Source organism: Leptosomus discolor, chromosome 3 (genome assembly GCF_034619465.1).
Source record: "Leptosomus discolor isolate bLepDis1 chromosome 3, bLepDis1.hap2, whole genome shotgun sequence".
Taxonomy (NCBI): Eukaryota; Metazoa; Chordata; class Aves; order Leptosomiformes; family Leptosomidae; genus Leptosomus; species Leptosomus discolor.
This window is the reverse complement of record NC_141393.1, coordinates 82,229,149-82,247,367: the sequence shown is the minus strand read 5'-3', so window position 1 is coordinate 82,247,367 and position 18,219 is coordinate 82,229,149. Positions and strand designations below refer to the sequence as shown.

Sequence of the window (18,219 nt, the reverse complement as noted above, 5' to 3'; positions counted from 1 at the left end):
TTTCACCGTATTTTGAAACATAGAGGGGAGGCCGTTTGGACAGATTAACCTGTGTTAAATTTAATATAATTCTGCTGAAAAAAATAGATACAGATGTGTACTGAACTACAGCTCTGTATCTTGCGTGAGAGCTCTCTTATCTTCTCCGTTGGCCATAGGCTAATAGCGTACAGAGATGTGAGTCCTGATCTGTAACAATTTCGATACAGAATTTTCTTTTGATGAAAAGTGACCCATTTTCTCATTCATTGTGGTGTTTGAAACATAGTGGGAATTTTTTCCCTGCGTCAATTTTAATCCTGCAAATTGATGTCAGCCCATGATGCCCTCTCCTTCCAGAGAAGACAGCACGGTATGAACTAGGTGTCGAAAGAGGTGTGAAAAGATTTTGAGGTGGCTGTTCAGAAACTATGAGAAGTTACTTTTATCTGGGAATGTAAAAGTAATAAGACTTCAGAAGTTATTTTAGTATGAGCGAGGGAGGTATGTGTTTACAACTTGTATGTGGTCAAAGTATTTCCTCCTTTTGAAGGATAAATTGAAAAAAAAAAAAAAAACAACAAAAAAACCCAAACCCACAAAAACCCCCAAACTCTTTGATTCAAAAGGCCGAGTGACTTTGCACTTGAAAAATGTGCAGTAGCAATGTGGCTTTTGGGTATGTCTTTAAAAAGCGTTTGTAGGTGTCGGGATTTGGGAGGGGTGCATTAACGCTGCCCTTCCAAGGAGCTGGTAGAAATGTGATCCTTGCCATATCCGAACAGATCATGGTAAGCCTAAATGAGCAGAGGCCCATGATTATTACCAGGGTGCCAGGCGGGTACGAGGAGAGGCTATAGCTATCTGAAAGGTTGAGAGGAAGATGATGTGGCAGAAAACCACAAGGTTTAAGAAGACAGGAGATAATGTAACTGAAGGAGACTGGTATGCAGATGCTGTTCTGTAATGGACATACTGTACTGCTAAATTATTTGTTACCAAACAGTATAAGTTTGTCTATTATTTATTTCTGAGTACCAGTTTACGGAACTCCTTGTGTAGGAGCTTTCATTCTTCGTCCCCTGCTCAGCTGCTTGGTTCCTTTGTATTGCCTTTTTAGAAGGGACCATGTTGTTGCTTACTTTAAGAAAAGTCCAGTGAAGAGAAAGCGGCCTAAAGAGATGAGGATAACCTTAAAATTTGATCCACCCCATCAACAATTCATGTCTAGAGCGGTGACGGAGGAGATGAAGGCTGGGAGTGTTCCCATTCTCACTATTATTTATTTATCCTGGAGCTTCCCTTCAGCCATGCGGTACTGTAAAGGAATATTGCCTCTTGGCTTTTCCTCCCTGTTTTCTGCTCAAACTTGTGTCTGAGTTGTTCCTGCCACGCCATGATGTCTTTAGAGCTCTGTTGGTACGTGGGTACTTCTCTCTAACCACTGCAACTAAATTTGCTGAGGATCGTGAGTCAAAGTTACTTTTATTTTCTATTTTATTCTCTTCTTTTATTTATTTTCTTTTATTCCTTATGTAACAGTGTTGCCAGAGAGTCTATGTCACGGCAAAGAAGTCCTTTTCGTGTTTTCCTCTGCTCACTCGGTCTGAAGAATAACTTCAGTGTGTGACATGTTTCTGGAAGGTAATATGTCATCTCCCTGGAAACAGAATTCACCAGTGGTATTTTCTGCTTTCAAGTATCCCAGATAAATAAGCTATTTCTTACAAAAACATGTATCAATTGGTATATCTTCCCACAGAAGTTTAGAATAGTCCCACCCCCCCAGAGTAATAGCTTGGATTTAAATATCTTTCTGACTTAACACTCGAAAAAAGTAACTTCCGCTTTGTGTATTGAGAAGGAAGACTTGTGTGTTTTTCCCTACATGCTTTATTTGAATTACCAACAGATATTAAAATATATATATCTCCTTACATGGTTACAGCTTGTTAACACGAAAATGAACTTTTCAACCTTACTGTTCACATACACAAAAATAGTAATTGAGCCTAATGGAATTTGAGGATGGTGACTCAATGCAACAGCAAGGCAAATTTACATTATATATATATATGGAAACCATCTGTGGTCACTGGAGACTTAAACCAAAAGCGACTCGGGAAATTTGGGGTTCATGTATGGAGAACAGGGAGCAAAAGCTAGTTTTAGATGACTTCAGTAGCTTTAGTACTGGCAAAGAAAGGAAGTGTTATGGCTGTCCAGCTTCTCTAGGGAAAGCTCAGCTGAGACCAGCACCCGTATCTCTGGCGAGAGCACACCGTGCCCGACGTCACACACCTTCCTCCTTTGGGCCATGAAGTTTCAGCAAATCTTCGCTTCAAAACATAGTTCGAGCATTGCTGCCCATATCTGTGCTGACCATGTAATACGTTCTTTAAAATCAAGTTAAAATATCTTAAGTGGCTCGGTATTGACAAGTCAAAACGCTTTCTCTCTGAATGACAGCAGAAGGATTATTCCCTTTGAGCGCTCTACAGGTCTCAGCCATATTAGAAATGGGTTAATGCTAGATTTTAGGCTATTGACTATTGTTGGAAGCAGATTACTTTGCTTGTATGAAATAAAATCTGACAATTTAAAGTCTTAATGTCTGTAAAAGATAATCTGACCAAATATGTGGGTGTTTCTGGTGGTTTGGTTTTTTTCTTTTTCTCAAGACCAATCAGCTCTTCATATACTGTGTTAATTCTGCATCAACTGCCAACAAAATGATATGTAAAGCTAAATTAACTTTCTTGTTGTTGCAGGGGCCTTCATAAAAGGGGTATTTTAATGAATTTGAAATACTAAAAAGAGAATCCTGATTCCTTTTTTCTCTGATCTTACTGGGGGCTACCTGTAGGAATTCTTTTTGACTTTTATTTCAGTGGTGTTGCATTATCCAGCATAACTTTCTGCAATTCTGACTTTCAATAAGTTCAGTGGCGATGTACCTTCTGATAATGAATAATCACGGTGTATTTTAGTCAGGAAGCATTGTTAGAGAGTGATGAATACAAATCTATTGTATCCCTTACGGCTGTGGGACCAAAGGTCTGAGCAAGGGGCTGGAGTTGTTTTTGCAACAGCTACCTAAGATGCACGGAGGGAATCGCTTGCCCTTTTGTATATACATCAAATAGTCCTTGTTCAAAAAGAAAAAGGACTGATTTAGGGGAAGAAGAAAATATTTCTCGTGCATATAGGAAAAGAATTCTTTTTAATTAAAAAGCTTAATCCAACCTGAATCAGGATTAACACCCAGGGGCTTTCAATGAGCAGCTGGCTCTCCTACCAGCGGGAAGGTTTTGTGCAAAACCACCTTGCTGCACACCTCACCAATCCTGGACTGTTTCTGTCCTTACCAAGGACAAGGAGCTCCATATCACACTGACACGAAACCAGATAAAGCTCTTGCTTGTATAATTCTGATTTTGCTAATCAATGCCTGCTGCAAAGAGGTTTTATAGTAGTGGTGTTGGTATGCAAGGGGACTGGAACGGAGTGCAACCACCACTGTTAGCACGGAGAGGCTGGATGGGGGAGGTTTGGTGAGCTGGCTGGTTGGGTCACAAGCGTTCTCTAATGCGTGATTTCAGGCTGATCGCGGGGATTTCGTCTGGGCTTCTCTCGTGAAGGCCCAACTGAACTGCCAGGGTAGGGTTGGGGAGGGCACAGGTTGCGAGGACGTGCAAGCTTCCCTTTGTAATATTCCCTCCACCGACTCTTTGAGTCCGCTGGGCCACTGCTCCTTTTAACCCTCGGACAGTCAGAGGGGGAGCAGGTGATGATTTTATTCAGAAAAGAACCAGATTGATGCTGCATGTACTTGTTTGCCTAGTTCTGCCTGAGTATAGGTTGGAGCCCCAGGTGTGAAGGGGTGTAGGATAGATACAGCAAGAAGAGTTTTCCAGAGGTAGTTTAAAAGCATTTAATTTAGTGTTCATTGCAGTTCTAGCATTTAATTAAAAAAGAGTTTTTCTTGTACTTTCATTTGCTTAAAATGGCTTGGAGGTTCATGAAATGTAATTTTTGAGTGGTCTGTGTGTTGTTAGAACTTCTCTTTATTCATGCTTATCTTTTTCAGCTCCATCTCGGATGAGCTCTTTAGGCTGCAAGCCTGAGATTGGAATACAAGATAAAGCAGTATTTTTTTAATATATGTTGATATTTAAGCTACATGAGCTAGCAAATCTCTCTGCTAACAACTTGCATGTTTAGGGGAAAACCAGACATACTTTTGATTTGTATATAAAGCTGCTAGGCTATAGAATTAAACTGAAGTTCTTAGAACGAAGCTAAGAGCAAGATAAATGCCTTTCACAAAGAAAACAAAAAGTATAATCAAGAGCTTATCTAGTTAGCACTTAAAAAATGTAATTAAAATTAATTCTGTTACGACTTAACAACAGTGGGGCTCATTGAGCATGCACACTCATTTCTGTGTTTTCAAAGGACTTTATACAAACTCCTGTAACTTCATTAAGGTTAGAAATCATGTTTATCCCTGTAAATGCTTGGTCTGTACACAGCCAATGTTAATTAAGCAGATGTCATGCTCTACCTGTTGGCACTACATAGAGTTATCGTAAGCTTCTTCTTGGTACTCTAACTTCCTAAGATTCCTAATAAAATATTTAGATCTTCTACTTAACCACATCAGTTGCCATTCTGATCAGAAGGCAATGCTGTTGGCTGTCGTCCTTTTTTTTGGCTGCTAGACCAGCTGGCAATTGTTTTCCAGACTGGCTTAGTTTAGCCGAGAAGTGAGAAGACAAGCAGGGCTCTAAGTGTGATAGGTTGGAAATAACGGTGTATCTTGCCAATTAGTTTTTTTAAATGTGATGGTGGCTTACCGTGATACAGCTTTGTTCACACAAACAGGTCTTCTGATGATTTCAACAGACAGTTTAGTGATCGTTTTTGCTTCTGTGCTAGCCAGCACCCTTTTAGAAAAAGTGAGTGATTGTTTGTTTGGAGAAAGCTTGTAGAAAATAGCAAAACAGTCTCCAGGCTGCCTTACTGAATGGAGTCAGATGATCTATATTGATCTTGCTTTCCTTCATTATTTGAATTGGATTTTGCTTCAAGGAGTGACATGCACATTTGTATAGTGGAACACTTGTGACAACTGTATCCGTGTATAAAACAGTTCCATTAACTTTTCTTCCTAGCACTGAAGACCTGCACTATGATATTAAGGCACTATAAATAAGAGCAAGCTCTGCTGTTACGTACTCAGATGCAATTTACTATTTAGAGAATGGATTCCTGATTTGCAAGTATTTTACACTGCTATTCTCATAGTCACAGTGCTTCATAACAGTTTTCTGACAGTTTAGGGGTTCAGAAAAGCCACAAACCTTTTCCCTGTGTGATTACATTCTCCTTTTTACAGCTATTTGTTGTTAAAGTTTCCATGTTTTCCTAAAGAAACCTGACATTGCCAGTGGCTGGGAAGAAAAAAAGACGAATGGCGTCTATTGTGTTTGCTCTCATGCTAATTCATTAACTTGAATTCAACACTTGTGTCAAGCAAAACGGTTCAGTCTGAAGTTGGAGAGTTTGTGGAGCTGTTTGACATATGCTTATTTTTAAATCTTATACTACAGGTTGCCTTAAATGGTTCTGAAAATTTTTTGTGTAACTTTAATTAGTATTATTTGCAGTATTCAGGAGTCATAGGAGCGATGCTATAGTTATAGCTGAAGATGTGGTTTTAGTATGCACCTTTTCAAGCATTTACGAATTTTTCAAAATTTTGTGTTTGGAATGAAATGTCCTTTCTTCTGTTTTATTGGATGTTATTACACAAAAATACCTGCTATAAGCCAGATCTTTTCTGGGAGTAACCATGCTTATTGGGGTACCTAAGCTTTCATCTATAAATGCAATTCAGCTGATCTGTGAATTTTCGTGGGGTTTTGTTTAGTTTTGCACTTCCTGGGACAACTTGAGATGCAGGCCCTTACCTGTCCTATGTATTCCGTAATGTGATTATGTAAAACACAGATTGTCTTTATAGTACGCGCATGGTATGGCTGGTCTTGCATCCAAAAAGGGCCACAACATAGTCTTTCATTAAAATATTCTGCCCAGCAGAATGCTGGAAGAAAAAGGTGTAAGGCTGTATGTCAACTGTAGGGTGCTTTTTTTTTTAAAAAAAAAGGAGGAAATACTTGGTCAGTGCTTTAAATATTCTCCTCCTTCCAAATGCAGTTGGTCAAATAAAAAAATTTACAGAAAAATGAGAAATACGGGCTCTGATGCTAAAACCAGTTTGGGTCTATATGTGGGATAGTGATTTCATTGTTACATAAACTTTTTTTTTTTTTTTTTTTTTTAGTTTAATATCAAACCCTTAACAATATTACGCACTAATCAATATGCTTCTACTTATGTGTTCAAAATAAAGCCCTGGCAAAAATGCTATCTTGAAATTAAATGACGAGTATCAAATGCTAATGAAACTGTAGCACGTTTTTCAGCATCACTACTTCTAATTTTCAGACAGCTGCTGCATTAGATTTTAGTTAACGATCTCAGTGCCTAGCTGGAGGTGCCTGCTTGCTGGTTGGTCCGTGTTGGGTTTTTTGGGGGAGTTATTTTTGCTTTTAATTAGTTCCAATGTGTATTTGTTGGAGTTTAAAGTTTGGAGTTTGAAAACAGTTCTCTTCTGTCTGGACTGTTCTTTTCCCTACTGTTCTGAAAATGTGTTAACCACTATTAAAGAAAATGTTTTGGCAATGTTAGTGACTTTTAATTGTTCGCTAAACTACTGGTTTTTATTACAGGAGATCTTTTATACCTGTTTCTTTTCATGTCTCATTGGAAAAAAACCAAGCTGGAATGAAATTTCTAAAATTAGTCATTAGACACTAAGGCAGCCAAATTTTTAGAAAAGGAAGGAAAAGATGGGGGGGTTTTGGCCTGACTAAAAAAAAAAAAAAAGTTAAAAACTTTTCTGGTATTATTTTAAGTTTTGTGCTCTGTTTCCGTCCTTGTATATGCTTTGCACGTGATCTTCACTTGCTGTGGGTCAGAACGGAGCTCAGAGCACGTGTGTGCTGAGACTGTCCTGGAATTTGGGGACTTCTTAGAGACAAACATTACCTTAAAGGTTTTAGTAGGTATTTCATAGGCTGATTAAAGGTTTGCAAATGAGACCAACAGTCTCTTTTGTCTAAAATGCAAATAGCTAGAATATCTTAAGAGTTAACACGTTTTTCATTAGGTAAGATGTTCTGAGCTGCGCAGATAAAGAAGAAAAGAAGAAAGCAAAATGTCAGGAGTTATTCTTTTTAACTGGAATAAATTATGGCTGTTGCATGTGGCATTAGCAGTGATTTCCACAAGCGTGGTTCCCCGAGTGGTATTTTTGTTCCCCAAAATTTCTGAAGATAGGAGTGCTTGGCAGTAGTGTGTGTGTGGGGCGGGGGGGGGCCGGGAACGCCGTAGGACCATCCAGCCTCTGGCCCTGGGCAGTGGTCTGCCGCATCAGTACCGACGTTCTCGCTAGTGTCAGCGTTCACTGGTGATGGAAAAAACTCAACTAAAATTACAGTTTTGTTTCTTGGCAATCCTTTTATTCTTTTTCTTAATAAAAATTTGGTAGGATGGGGGTATATGTGCCTGTGTTGTATTCTTTCACACTTAAGTTGTATATGCTTTACTAGTGCAAAGTCACTCAGCTCTGATAAACAGGGATGTTGTGAGACTAGCAGTTTGTCCTTCTATCAAATAGCCAGCATTTTGCTTTCCTTGTTTCTGACTGTTGATTTTAATATGTATATTTACATATGCTAATGGAGAAACAGAATAGTTAATTACGATTTTAAGGATGGTGGCTTAAAGGTAGTTGTAAGGAGTCACACTTGAGAGACTCTGAAGTCCCCTGGTATGGTTTTAAGAGCACTGTAGCTGCTGGAGCAGGAAGGTAGGGTTTGCCCCCCGCTGCTCCACCCCATGGCTCACCCAGGATTGCCTTTGAGAGCAGTAAATATTCATTAATCAGCAATAGAGACAGCAGGCTTCATGGAATGCTTTTACAGAGGAAGAGAAAGTAGGAGAGACCAAAGGCTTGCCCAAAATGCGTGTTGGTCTTTAGGTCATGAAGTTGCTACCCAACCAGTGTAGTGGTTCTGTTACTGAGACTTAAAGCTAGAGCAGGATAGAGTTGTTATTCTTAAAGGTCTTTGCAAGAGATGGTATGTTAATACTGATACCTTGACGTATTTAACTTTAGGCATTTTCTGTTAATTCAGTCTGTATTTTTCCTGCAGTTTTAATTGGGTCTAGTGACACAAATCCATGGCCGTAAATTGTCATAGCACTATTGATTCTTTCTCTCCTCCTCTCCACCCCTGAAGCATTGCGATCCACATACAGCAGCCCTGCTCTGGTTTGTAAGTAGTATGCTGCTAAACAGCTCCCAGAGGAGGCTGCATTTCAGTGAAGGATGAAGGCTACGTGTACGCGGTGGGTGTAATATAATTTGAAAATGAATCAGGACATTAACTTTGCTACGTAATTATGGTTCATTTTTAAGCTGCTGTTGCTTTCATTCTTCATCAGAGGAGAATGGAGTCAATAGTGAGTAGGTTTTCGGCCCTGCTTGGGTTCAGTATTTAGGCCAGTCATGTGTTTAATGCAGCTTTTGGGCAGGGAAACAGCTTGAGAGCTGCTCAGCGCCTCAGGCTACCAGCTGCTTGCCTAATTGGCCTGGGAGCAGGGTGGAAAGAAAGCCGAGACACCGAGTCAGCTGGCTTCAATATTGTTCCCGACTGGAAGAAACCTGCTTATTGGTTTGAAGTGGCATCCAGTATGGTAGATACACAGCAACTGTTTGCTGAGGCATGGTGCTATCGATGCTAGCTGTCCAGTTCCTTCGCATCAAGTCGGTGTGAGTGAAGTTTGATTTCACGTCGTTTTCTTCTGTCAGGCAACACTTGAAGGCTGCTGAGCTAAAATTTCTTTTTAAGACCGAGCCTTTCCTCATCTGAGTGGGAGGTTTCACTAGGAAGCATGGCAGGCGCATGAGACGCGTTGAAGAGAGAGCCTAAATAATACCCGTAGGTACATACAGAAGGAAAACAGATGTAGAGTACAGAGCATAGTTTGTGGAAGTAGAGTGGTGTGCTCTGAATTATTCTTCCAGATACTTGGTTAACCTGACTTTGGCAGCCAGGGAGGCTCTTCAAGAACGCTAAGCTACGGGGGAAAGAAGAGTTTCTGGTTTTGACAGATTTTCTTGTTAAGAAATCCCAGGAGGTTCATGTGCTTTTGTGAAAAATGTGAGGAATTTGAAATGTTTGGCTTAGTTAACCTTTAAGTTGTTAAAATCCTTGCCACTCTGTTTTGTTTGGGAAGATACTATTTTGTACGCCGTTAACACTTGGATTTGAAGTAAATGCTAATAAACTTATTTTGCCAAAGACATTCATCTGTTTGAATGTGCAAGGAATGGAGACAAATAACTGCTTATGATCGCAGCAATTTATTTCTAGAATTACTTAACTACTGTTCAGTTGGGTGATTTGTTTCTATAATCAGGTAAATATTGTTCAGTTGGGTTTTTAACTATTTTTATACGTATGTATGGGTCCAGTGCATTTTCACAGGTGATGGGGCTAAGCAATCAAACTTGGTCTGTCCATTCCTCTCCAAGTGTTACTTTTCCTGTTAATAACTTTTAAACTTGTCGACAAATGGCTTTGACTTGAAAGGGCAGCGGTGTTGAAGAGAAATCATTTTGAATTTTTCCATACTCAGTGGTGGCATACAGATTGAGTGTCGCTATTAGTGCTTCTGCTGAAGGAGAAGACCTAACTTGCCCATTATATGTTATTTTCTGGTAGCATCTGACTGGCAAACCACCCTATTGCTAGCCATGATATTTCCTGTTCATTGCTACAAGACAGTGGCTCAAGCAATGCAAGTCATGGGAAGATGCTGACAGTTACAGAAATGGGATAAAGGAGGATTTTGAAGAACATGTAGACAGATAGGTGAAAAAATAAGCTTGTTCTGTTGTTTACAAAACAACTACTTCTGCCAACTGAAGACTTTCTGCAAGTAATTCATCTGCTGGTAAATAGCCAGCGTAGCAATCGTTATCATGCTGATCATACACGGTGCTGCCTGTGTGCAAGCGGGCCTTGTCGTTGATAAAGTTTGCACGTAGGACACCTGCAGGTGACAGAACAGCGTTTTTCTCGACTGTGTAGTAATTACATTGTTTATTACAGTGAACCTAAGAAAGTGTGAGACTGAATATTTTCTGCCTTAAAATTATCCTGTATTATATTGCTATGAAAATCTGTCTTGTTTTAAGCAAGTAACGACTTCCTTAAATGCCGCTTATCTTTTTAAATCGATGTGGTTAATTAGTGTCAAACTTAGTGTGGACAGTCTTACCCCAATTTAGACACTTGGCTCTTAATAGTTTTGCCTAGATGTTTTTCTTACAAAATCAAGTTTAAATAGAACACAATGAAAGCAATGAGACCATGGGACGTACTTTTGTCCACAGGATCTCTGATAGGAAAGAAATGGCCTAACCTGATTAATTTTTTTAATTGATTTCAGTTAACTATTCCAACCCTACATAGACAAGATCTCATAATCAAAGTTAAATTTGCAGGGCTGTCATCTAAGGAGATTTTTGGTAAACAAAATCTGCTTGATAAATACCTAGCATCTTCTTCCTCCCTGTCTTCCACATGTAGAAGTCATTAAAGCAGACATTGTGTCTTCAGCTGTACTTCTAAAAACGTGTAAGCAATGCTCATTTATCAACCATTACAGGACTTTTACTTCCAGGATTATTAAAGTTTTATAGAAGAGCAAATGAAGTAGTTAATCAAATGCCCATCAACTCCTCAAAGTCTCTAACTCCTGATTAACTAGTTATCCCAAGGACTGTTCTCAGTTGCACGTTACCATTACTGAATCTCTTCCCCCTCCCCAAATAAATAAATAAAATTCATGTGGATCCAGTCATGTGCCATTTTAAGAGTTAAACTGACTTTTCAGAAAGTAGCAAACAAAGCTTCCCGACTTCATAGGGAAAACTGTAAACTATTCGTGCCTGGGAAAAACCATACACTTTTTTCGTAACTTGCAGTTTTCGTTGTTGTGTTATTAATGGACTACAATGAAATAGGCCGTTAGGATGGATGACCAGGTTAGAGACTTTCCTGTGCTTCATCTGCTTCTCGCTGGCTTTAGCTTCCCTTGCACTTCAGCAGCTGATATCCTTCCTCGCAGCTTTTGGCTTTTAACTATTGCAGTTATTTCCAAAAAGTGATTTCAGTTCTGCGTCATGAAGATTAGTTTTCATTTGAATTTCAAATTTAAAGCCTCCTTATTCTTTGATAATAGAACTGTCTGTGTACTTCACACTTGTGAATGTTTTTCTCCTTGCACGGGTTCTAGCTTTCCCCTCTCGCCGTGCAAAGTGGGAGGTGATTGTATGCAATAGCCTTTCTGCTAATTGCATCTAACCGTGCGTCTTTTATATCTTATGCAAAGCCTTTAGAGTGCACTTATCGCGCTAATTCTTGAATCATCATGGTTTCAAATACCTCATTAGAGGAGCACTTCTCATCACTCCTCTTGCAAATCCTGTCGGTTTCTCACAAATACGTACTCCTTACATGTGAAAGGGGAAGCTTCCCTCTGCACCAGCCGGCCTCATCAGCCCTGGAGTTCTGGGCAGTTTATCATTCCAGTATAGCAGAGATCCGCTACCTCGGTGTAGAAAATGCAAATTCAATTTGTTTCATTTCAGCCTCTCTAGGTGGTATTCAGTATCCGTGTAGCCCTGGGCTGCCATGTGGTTAACTGTGTCCCCTACCAAATGCTTCCTCTAATCTGTCGCTGGCAGGGAGGGGAGAGTTGCCAGTCCCTTTTTGCGGTAGCCATCTCCAGATAGACGAAACCCGAGTCTGTTGCCTCCTCTCTTTCCAAAATGGGACGTTTGCCAGCAGTGATGCGAGAGGTAGCAAATGAGAAAGGAAGGAGCAAAAACTGTGACTGATGTAGTGGGGAGCAACAGATGTCATGTGGAAAATTGAGATATACTCAATAAGCATTTTCTACAAACATTTTCATACTGATGTAACTTAGTTATGGGGTGTGAGATACGAGCATATGAGAGAGTGAGTGAGTTTAAGCTTTGAAGCGTGTCAGACAGATGGAAGTTTGTGGATGAAGACAATTTATGTGGAATTACAGGCTAGTGGTGTTCGCAGCTTAATGATTCTGCTTTAAAAGTGATTTTATGTTATAATTAAAGAGATGTGGTGAAAGAGAATAGAAGGAGCTGGGTTACAGGAAGCAGGGGAAGTAAAGGCCCGGAGCTGCTGCTGTTGAAAGCCTGTCATCCAGAAAGAGCTATACCCTGTGTAAGAACATAATATAGAGAATTACAGGTTACTCTTGTGATAGCAACTTCAGCTTGCACTGTTGGCCAACACAGATTTCTTTGAAAACATTATTAAAGGCAATATCACAATAAATGAATCAGAAAAGATGCTTTGACATCTGTATTACAAATCGTATTAAAGTATATACTTATCTAGAACAGAACAAAGCTGCGTCTGAATCAGCACAAAGTATTTGATATTCAGCAGCAGCAAAAAAAGTAAAAAAAAAATGCTGTAATACTGTGGGTTTTATTTTCCAAAAAGGCTTTTTAGCACTTGAAGCAGAGTTCAATTACTCAGAGTGTTGCCCTTTGTATAAAAGGAAAAATGGTTTATTTGCAGCATACCTTGCCAAAATGTCTTGTTCATAGCTTGCTTTTCCATATTTCTTGCTTTTTGATGTATTTGATGTATTTCAGTGCTCAGAGACCACTCTTCACCTCAGTGTTAACTGTTTCATAAGCACCTCTTGCTTCTCTTCTTGTCAGACTTGAAATTAATAAATCTGATTGAACTTTTGCAAACCCATTTGTTGTAATGCTTTACACTTGGGGCTGTTATCAATCGAAATAACAAAACAATGCTTTCATCTGAATTTCAGCGCCTCTACACGGTTAATTGACTAAATCTCTAATGTTAGTGTTTTGGCTGTTTTCAGAAAATTCGTACTCTCCAAATTGCTTGAGTTATTCCTTCTATTATAATTTCTAAATAGGTGTTTTATAGAAAGTATTTGGGATATTTTGGGTATGTCACCATTCTGGTAGCGCATTATAGACATTTTTCTTTTGAGCAATGGCTTTCAGTAACATTATTGTGAGTCATAGAATACGGTACGTGTTCCCTCAGCATATTGTTTTCTAGTCTTCGTGTCCTGTCACACTAACTCACCTTTTATCATTCAGACATTTTATTTTGCTTCGGAGGTGTCAGAAATACATATGACAGCAAGCGTTTCCTTTATTGCTGAGGAGTTACTGCTTTCCACCAGGTTATTTGCATTCTCTGGTTTGAACTTGAAAACTGCTGATATTTACATTGATATTTTGTGCTTGTCATCCTCAACAGAAAGGGCTATTGCAAGACATGAAGTCAGAGAAATAGAACAGCGTCATACAGTAGATGGCCCCCGACAAGATGTGACACTGGATGAAGAAGATGATGTGGTGATTATTTACAACAGAGTACCTAAGACTGCCAGCACGTCCTTCACAAACATTGCCTATGATCTTTGTGCGAAGAACAAATACCATGTTCTACATATCAATACAACCAAAAATAATCCTGTAATGTCTCTGCAAGATCAGGTAAACTGCTGCATTTGGGATGTCTTTACTGAACAAGGGGAAAATATAGAAAACTTTTTTGCTGTTGCAAACTTATGTAGTCTGATGGAATTGGCTTTTATGTCGCATTTTCCAACGTAAATGAATTCTAATGTCTCTACATTTTCTTTGTAGCGAATTAGTATTATTTGTTAAACAATAGGTTTAGGTTTTTGCTGGGCTGCTGGAAGTGGTAAGTATCTGTTTATCAGACAAAAACAAGCTGAAAAGGGACCCAGCTAGGGCAGAAGTGACCTTTGTTGTTATAACTGTAAAAGTTTATTGTATTGTCAACTGTCTGCCTTTTGGCTGTGTAACAGTGTGTGCCTGTCATCTCCATCTGCGGTGAACGCAGTCTCCTGGGATTTCCTCTCCGAGTAGCGCAGGCACTGTGCCATGCTGTCAGGGCTGCGCTTCTGTCGGTGGTACTAGGTCTGGTCAGGTCTCACAGGTGATAAAAAATGGGTAGAAAGAAGTGGTTGTAAAAAGCTTGTGCTCGAAAGGACGCGTCGCTTTGCATCCACGTAAAAAAGCTCTCGCTGAGATCAGTGTAGTCCCAGCCTAGAAATGATCATGGCTGCCGCTGCGTCAGATGATGAGTGTTAAAAAAAAGATGATGAAGGTTCAATGCTGTGTTTTTCTTGGGGTGTGGTGTGGTGAGGGAGTAGATTTTTTTGGGGGGGGTTATTTTTTTTAAAATACCGGTTCTTTGCTCATCCTGACTGCACATGCGGGGACCCCAGGTCAGAGATCTGAAACGTCGCTATGTCACCATCCCTGTCTGCAAAACAAAGGTTTCCAAACTCTGGGGCATGCACTGCTGGTTGTGTGCTGATCCCCTTAAGCTGATACGCAGCAGAGGCAGGAGCTGTTCTGCATTGCAGCATGTCAGCACCGGGGCTTCCAGCTCCTGTGAAGTGCATGCCTACAGGCAGAAGCAGCTCAGCCCAGCTGCTGGAGTGGGGCGAGGGGAAGCAGAGGCGAACGGGCCCCTCCGCTTCCAGTTCTCTGCGTGGGAGAAAGGTTGAGGTTTTTGCTGGTGTCAAATCTTTTCCTAAATCTGAAGGTGCTGTTGGCATGCATGAGTACTGTGATTACTAAGAGTAAATCTGGTAGCCACCCCTGTAGTCCTGTCCGCTGCGTAGAACAAATACTGAAGACCTGTGCACTAACAGCAGAGTGAGGTTTCAAAAGGTTTAACAAGCCTATATCTTTTAATTAAAAACCATGCTCCTGTCAGTCATACTTGGTGCTGCGCTTCCAACCACAGATTCTGTTTCTGTCAAGGTGTCCCTTTGATTTGTAGTGGCCTGTCCTGAAGGGGAGGAGAGCCAGTCGTTGATGGTAAAAGTGAAACACAGGCAAGCTTGCCTTAAATGTCTACTTTTGTTTGAATTTCATTCGAATCACATTTGTTCTTTACTGGCTTAGCTTTGTCTAAGAGAAACTCTCCTCCTTGTCTTCCCTCTAATAATTACCTATTGAAAAGTGAAAATCCATCAATGCTGGGCACGTATACAATGCTGGCAGTCCTGCCTTCATCTGATGCTATGCTACTGTCCAAGGTGGTAAATTATGTTGTTTAATTAGACAGTTGAGACTCCTCTGCTTCAGTGGCCGTTAACTGGGAGGTGCTGATAGTGAAAAATTTTATATATTGCATATTTGTTCAAAGAAGAAGAAATAGTTATTTATCTTTAATATATTGAAATAGCAACTTGCAGTTATAAATCATGAGGCATAATTCTGGAGATGGCAAGGGGATTGAGTAGTAGCTGATGAGGTTTACACTTTGTGGGCTTGGATTTGCATCAGATATTCACATGCCACCTTCATCAGGGTAGCTCACTGTGTGCGTTAAGTGTGTATGCACTGGTAGTAAAATACATAAACGCACCATAGAGACAAAATTGGTTTATCAGTGATAGTGTTTGTTAAAGCAAGTCTCCCTAAGCAAGATGAAGATTGTCTTGGGCCTGACATAAATTTGTAAAAGAGTGAGCTCTCAGTTATGCACTGCTTCTGCTGTTCTTTTTCGAAACTACTCTAATTCTCTTAACAGACTTTTAAGTTCTCTGTCCATCTGTGAAACCTTTACTTCTTGAATGCAATCTGGAAAAAAAAAAAACAACCAACAACTATTTAAAATCCACTCCAGATATAATCTGTATCTGATTTGAGATAATACAATAAGAGTCCCTAACACATCCATTTCAGTTTCAGATGGAACTTCTCCCAGCAGCACTCCTTTCTTTTGCAGCTTCTCTGACAGCAGGATCCTGGGAACTGCCCCTCTTTCCACAGGTTGGGCCTGTTCTTTGCAGCAAGCTGCGTGCCACGTTGGCCCTGTTGCACTTCTGACCTGTGTGGTCTGTAACAAAACCACTTGCTTTCATTAAATCAGAGTAGTTGTCTGGTTGGATTTTATTTGTGACTTGCATGCTTCAGTACTGATGCTTTTTGTCCATACAAGTATGGCTGTGTTATGGCTGCTGGAACGGCATAGCAGCCACACAAACCTTAGCTGTTTTGTTACACGGTGAAATTGTCATTGAAAACATTTGAAATGAAATTACTGTTCTGTCTTGCAGCATGTATTCTTGATACATTATTAGAAAAGGGGGTATGAGAATACATTCTCTGTGCTGTTGTTGTGAACATAGAAAAGCCATGGTAAAATTATGCAGCATTTCACTCCCTCAGCTTGCTGGTTTCTGTTCCTTGTTCTTTTTTTCTCCTGCAGTTTCTCTCTCTCCATTTTTCTCATAAAAGCAGCCTGAAAATATATAATTATGCTTCCAAATGTATTCTAAACCAGTGGCCTCTCAGAGGATAGCACACTCATACGGACTTCAGTAGTACTTACTTCCTCTGCTGGTAGAGGTTTCAGTGGCTCCAAGACGTGGAACAAGTAAAAGGTTGCAGTGACTCTGTTAGACTGCCGTGTGCTCCTGAACATTTGAGACATTTTCTTAGGACGTTAGATTGCCTAGTGAGTACTAGTGTCCGCTGCTGTACCTGGGCCAATTGTATTTTTCCTTCTGAGAAAGAACTGTTCATGCGAGGCGGGTATCCAGTATACCAGGATATCCTGGCAGGTATCCCGGTATATTGTGGCTGAACTGGTGAACTCTTGTCTTTTCACCGTCTCACAAAATTGCTTTTCAGCTGCCCTTGCCTTGAGCCTGCTTGTGATTTCTCATGGCGTACAGCCAAAGGTGTGCTGCTAGCCTGTTTCCAGCGTTCCTGACCCTCTGATTTAGAGCTAGCTGTAAGGTATTAGCTTGTTATGACAGTTTGGGTAGCTAAGCTGCCTTTCTGCAGAGGGATTCTGGTTCGGTCATCCCATCATGCTTGGTCTTTAAATCTGAATCTGAGATTTCCTTTAGTGGGGTTGCTGTGTTGGTCTTCAGTCTTACGTGAGAGCCCTTTTTTTGTAGTTCTAATGGAAAATCCTCATTTCTCCTCGCCAGACTGGGCTTGTGATATTCATCCACCCCAGTTATTTGTAATTTTACCTCAGTTATTCAGCAATTGACAACCAAAACTAGAATATAATGACGTGAAAAGCTGGGGCTTTTTTGATGTCCAAAAGTGCACGTGGTACCAGGCCACAGGGTAATGACCATACCACCATTTGGGGCCGGAGGGTGGGGTGTTCAGACTGTAGAGAAGAGGGGTTGATGGAGGCAGTTAGTGGACAGAGATGACAGCTTACACTATCACCTTGGTTTGCACACACAGATTTCCCGAGGCTTTTTGCTCAGACCAAGTGTGCTGGGTTGGTTTTTTTTTTTTCCCTATTGGCTCACTGGGACTTGTTTTAAATTCTTATCGTCCTAGAAACTGAATGTATTTAACTTACCTTTCAGGACATCTTACGCCCCCAGAGTACGTTTGATCTGGCTTTTTAATTCAGTGAAGCTCAGCTGATTTCTCACTTACTAAAGGCTGTGAAGCAACTTTGTAGCTGATTATATAAAAGCACCATGAAACAACTTCACAGGCATTCCATTCACGTTTATCTGAACTTTTAAAGTAACCTCAAATTTTATTCAGTTGGGTTCACATGGGGAAGCTTGCTCAGTCTCTTGAAAGCTCCATTATCTGCTAAGCCCTGAAAAGAAAGGTAAAATTGATCATATTTAACAGTATGAATCAGCCAGCAATATTCAGCTTTGCCCTAAAATGTGTGAATCCAGACTCATTAGGCTGTCTGTGACCTGGAACAATTCTGAGTTTTGGAAGGGTGCGAACTGGTGTGTGGGGGGGGAATATCTTGCCTGCAGGCTAGATGTAGGTGTTAAAAACTTCAGTTCTCAGGGGCACAGCGTGTTGCTGGTCCGTCTTAAGGCAGATTTAAATGTCACAGCTGTCTTAAAACCTTCCTAGCTTTCTCTTAGCTTGCCTGGTGTTGAAGTTAATAAAAGGCTAGAACATCCATCCTATGGTCATAAAAATTATTTCCTTAGCAAACAACATTG

At 40.3% G+C, this 18,219-nt stretch overlaps 1 protein-coding gene across 1 annotated transcript in view; it reads left to right on the top strand.

Moving 5' to 3' along the window:
- The window catches only part of HS2ST1 (heparan sulfate 2-O-sulfotransferase 1), a 76,817-nt gene that overhangs the window by 46,835 nt on the left and 11,763 nt on the right, over positions 1-18,219 (top strand). The window contains exon 2 of the mRNA XM_086462831.1: positions 13,479-13,717. Within this exon, the coding sequence (XP_086318957.1) occupies positions 13,479-13,717 (239 nt within the window). The remainder of the gene's footprint in view (positions 1-13,478; positions 13,718-18,219) is intronic.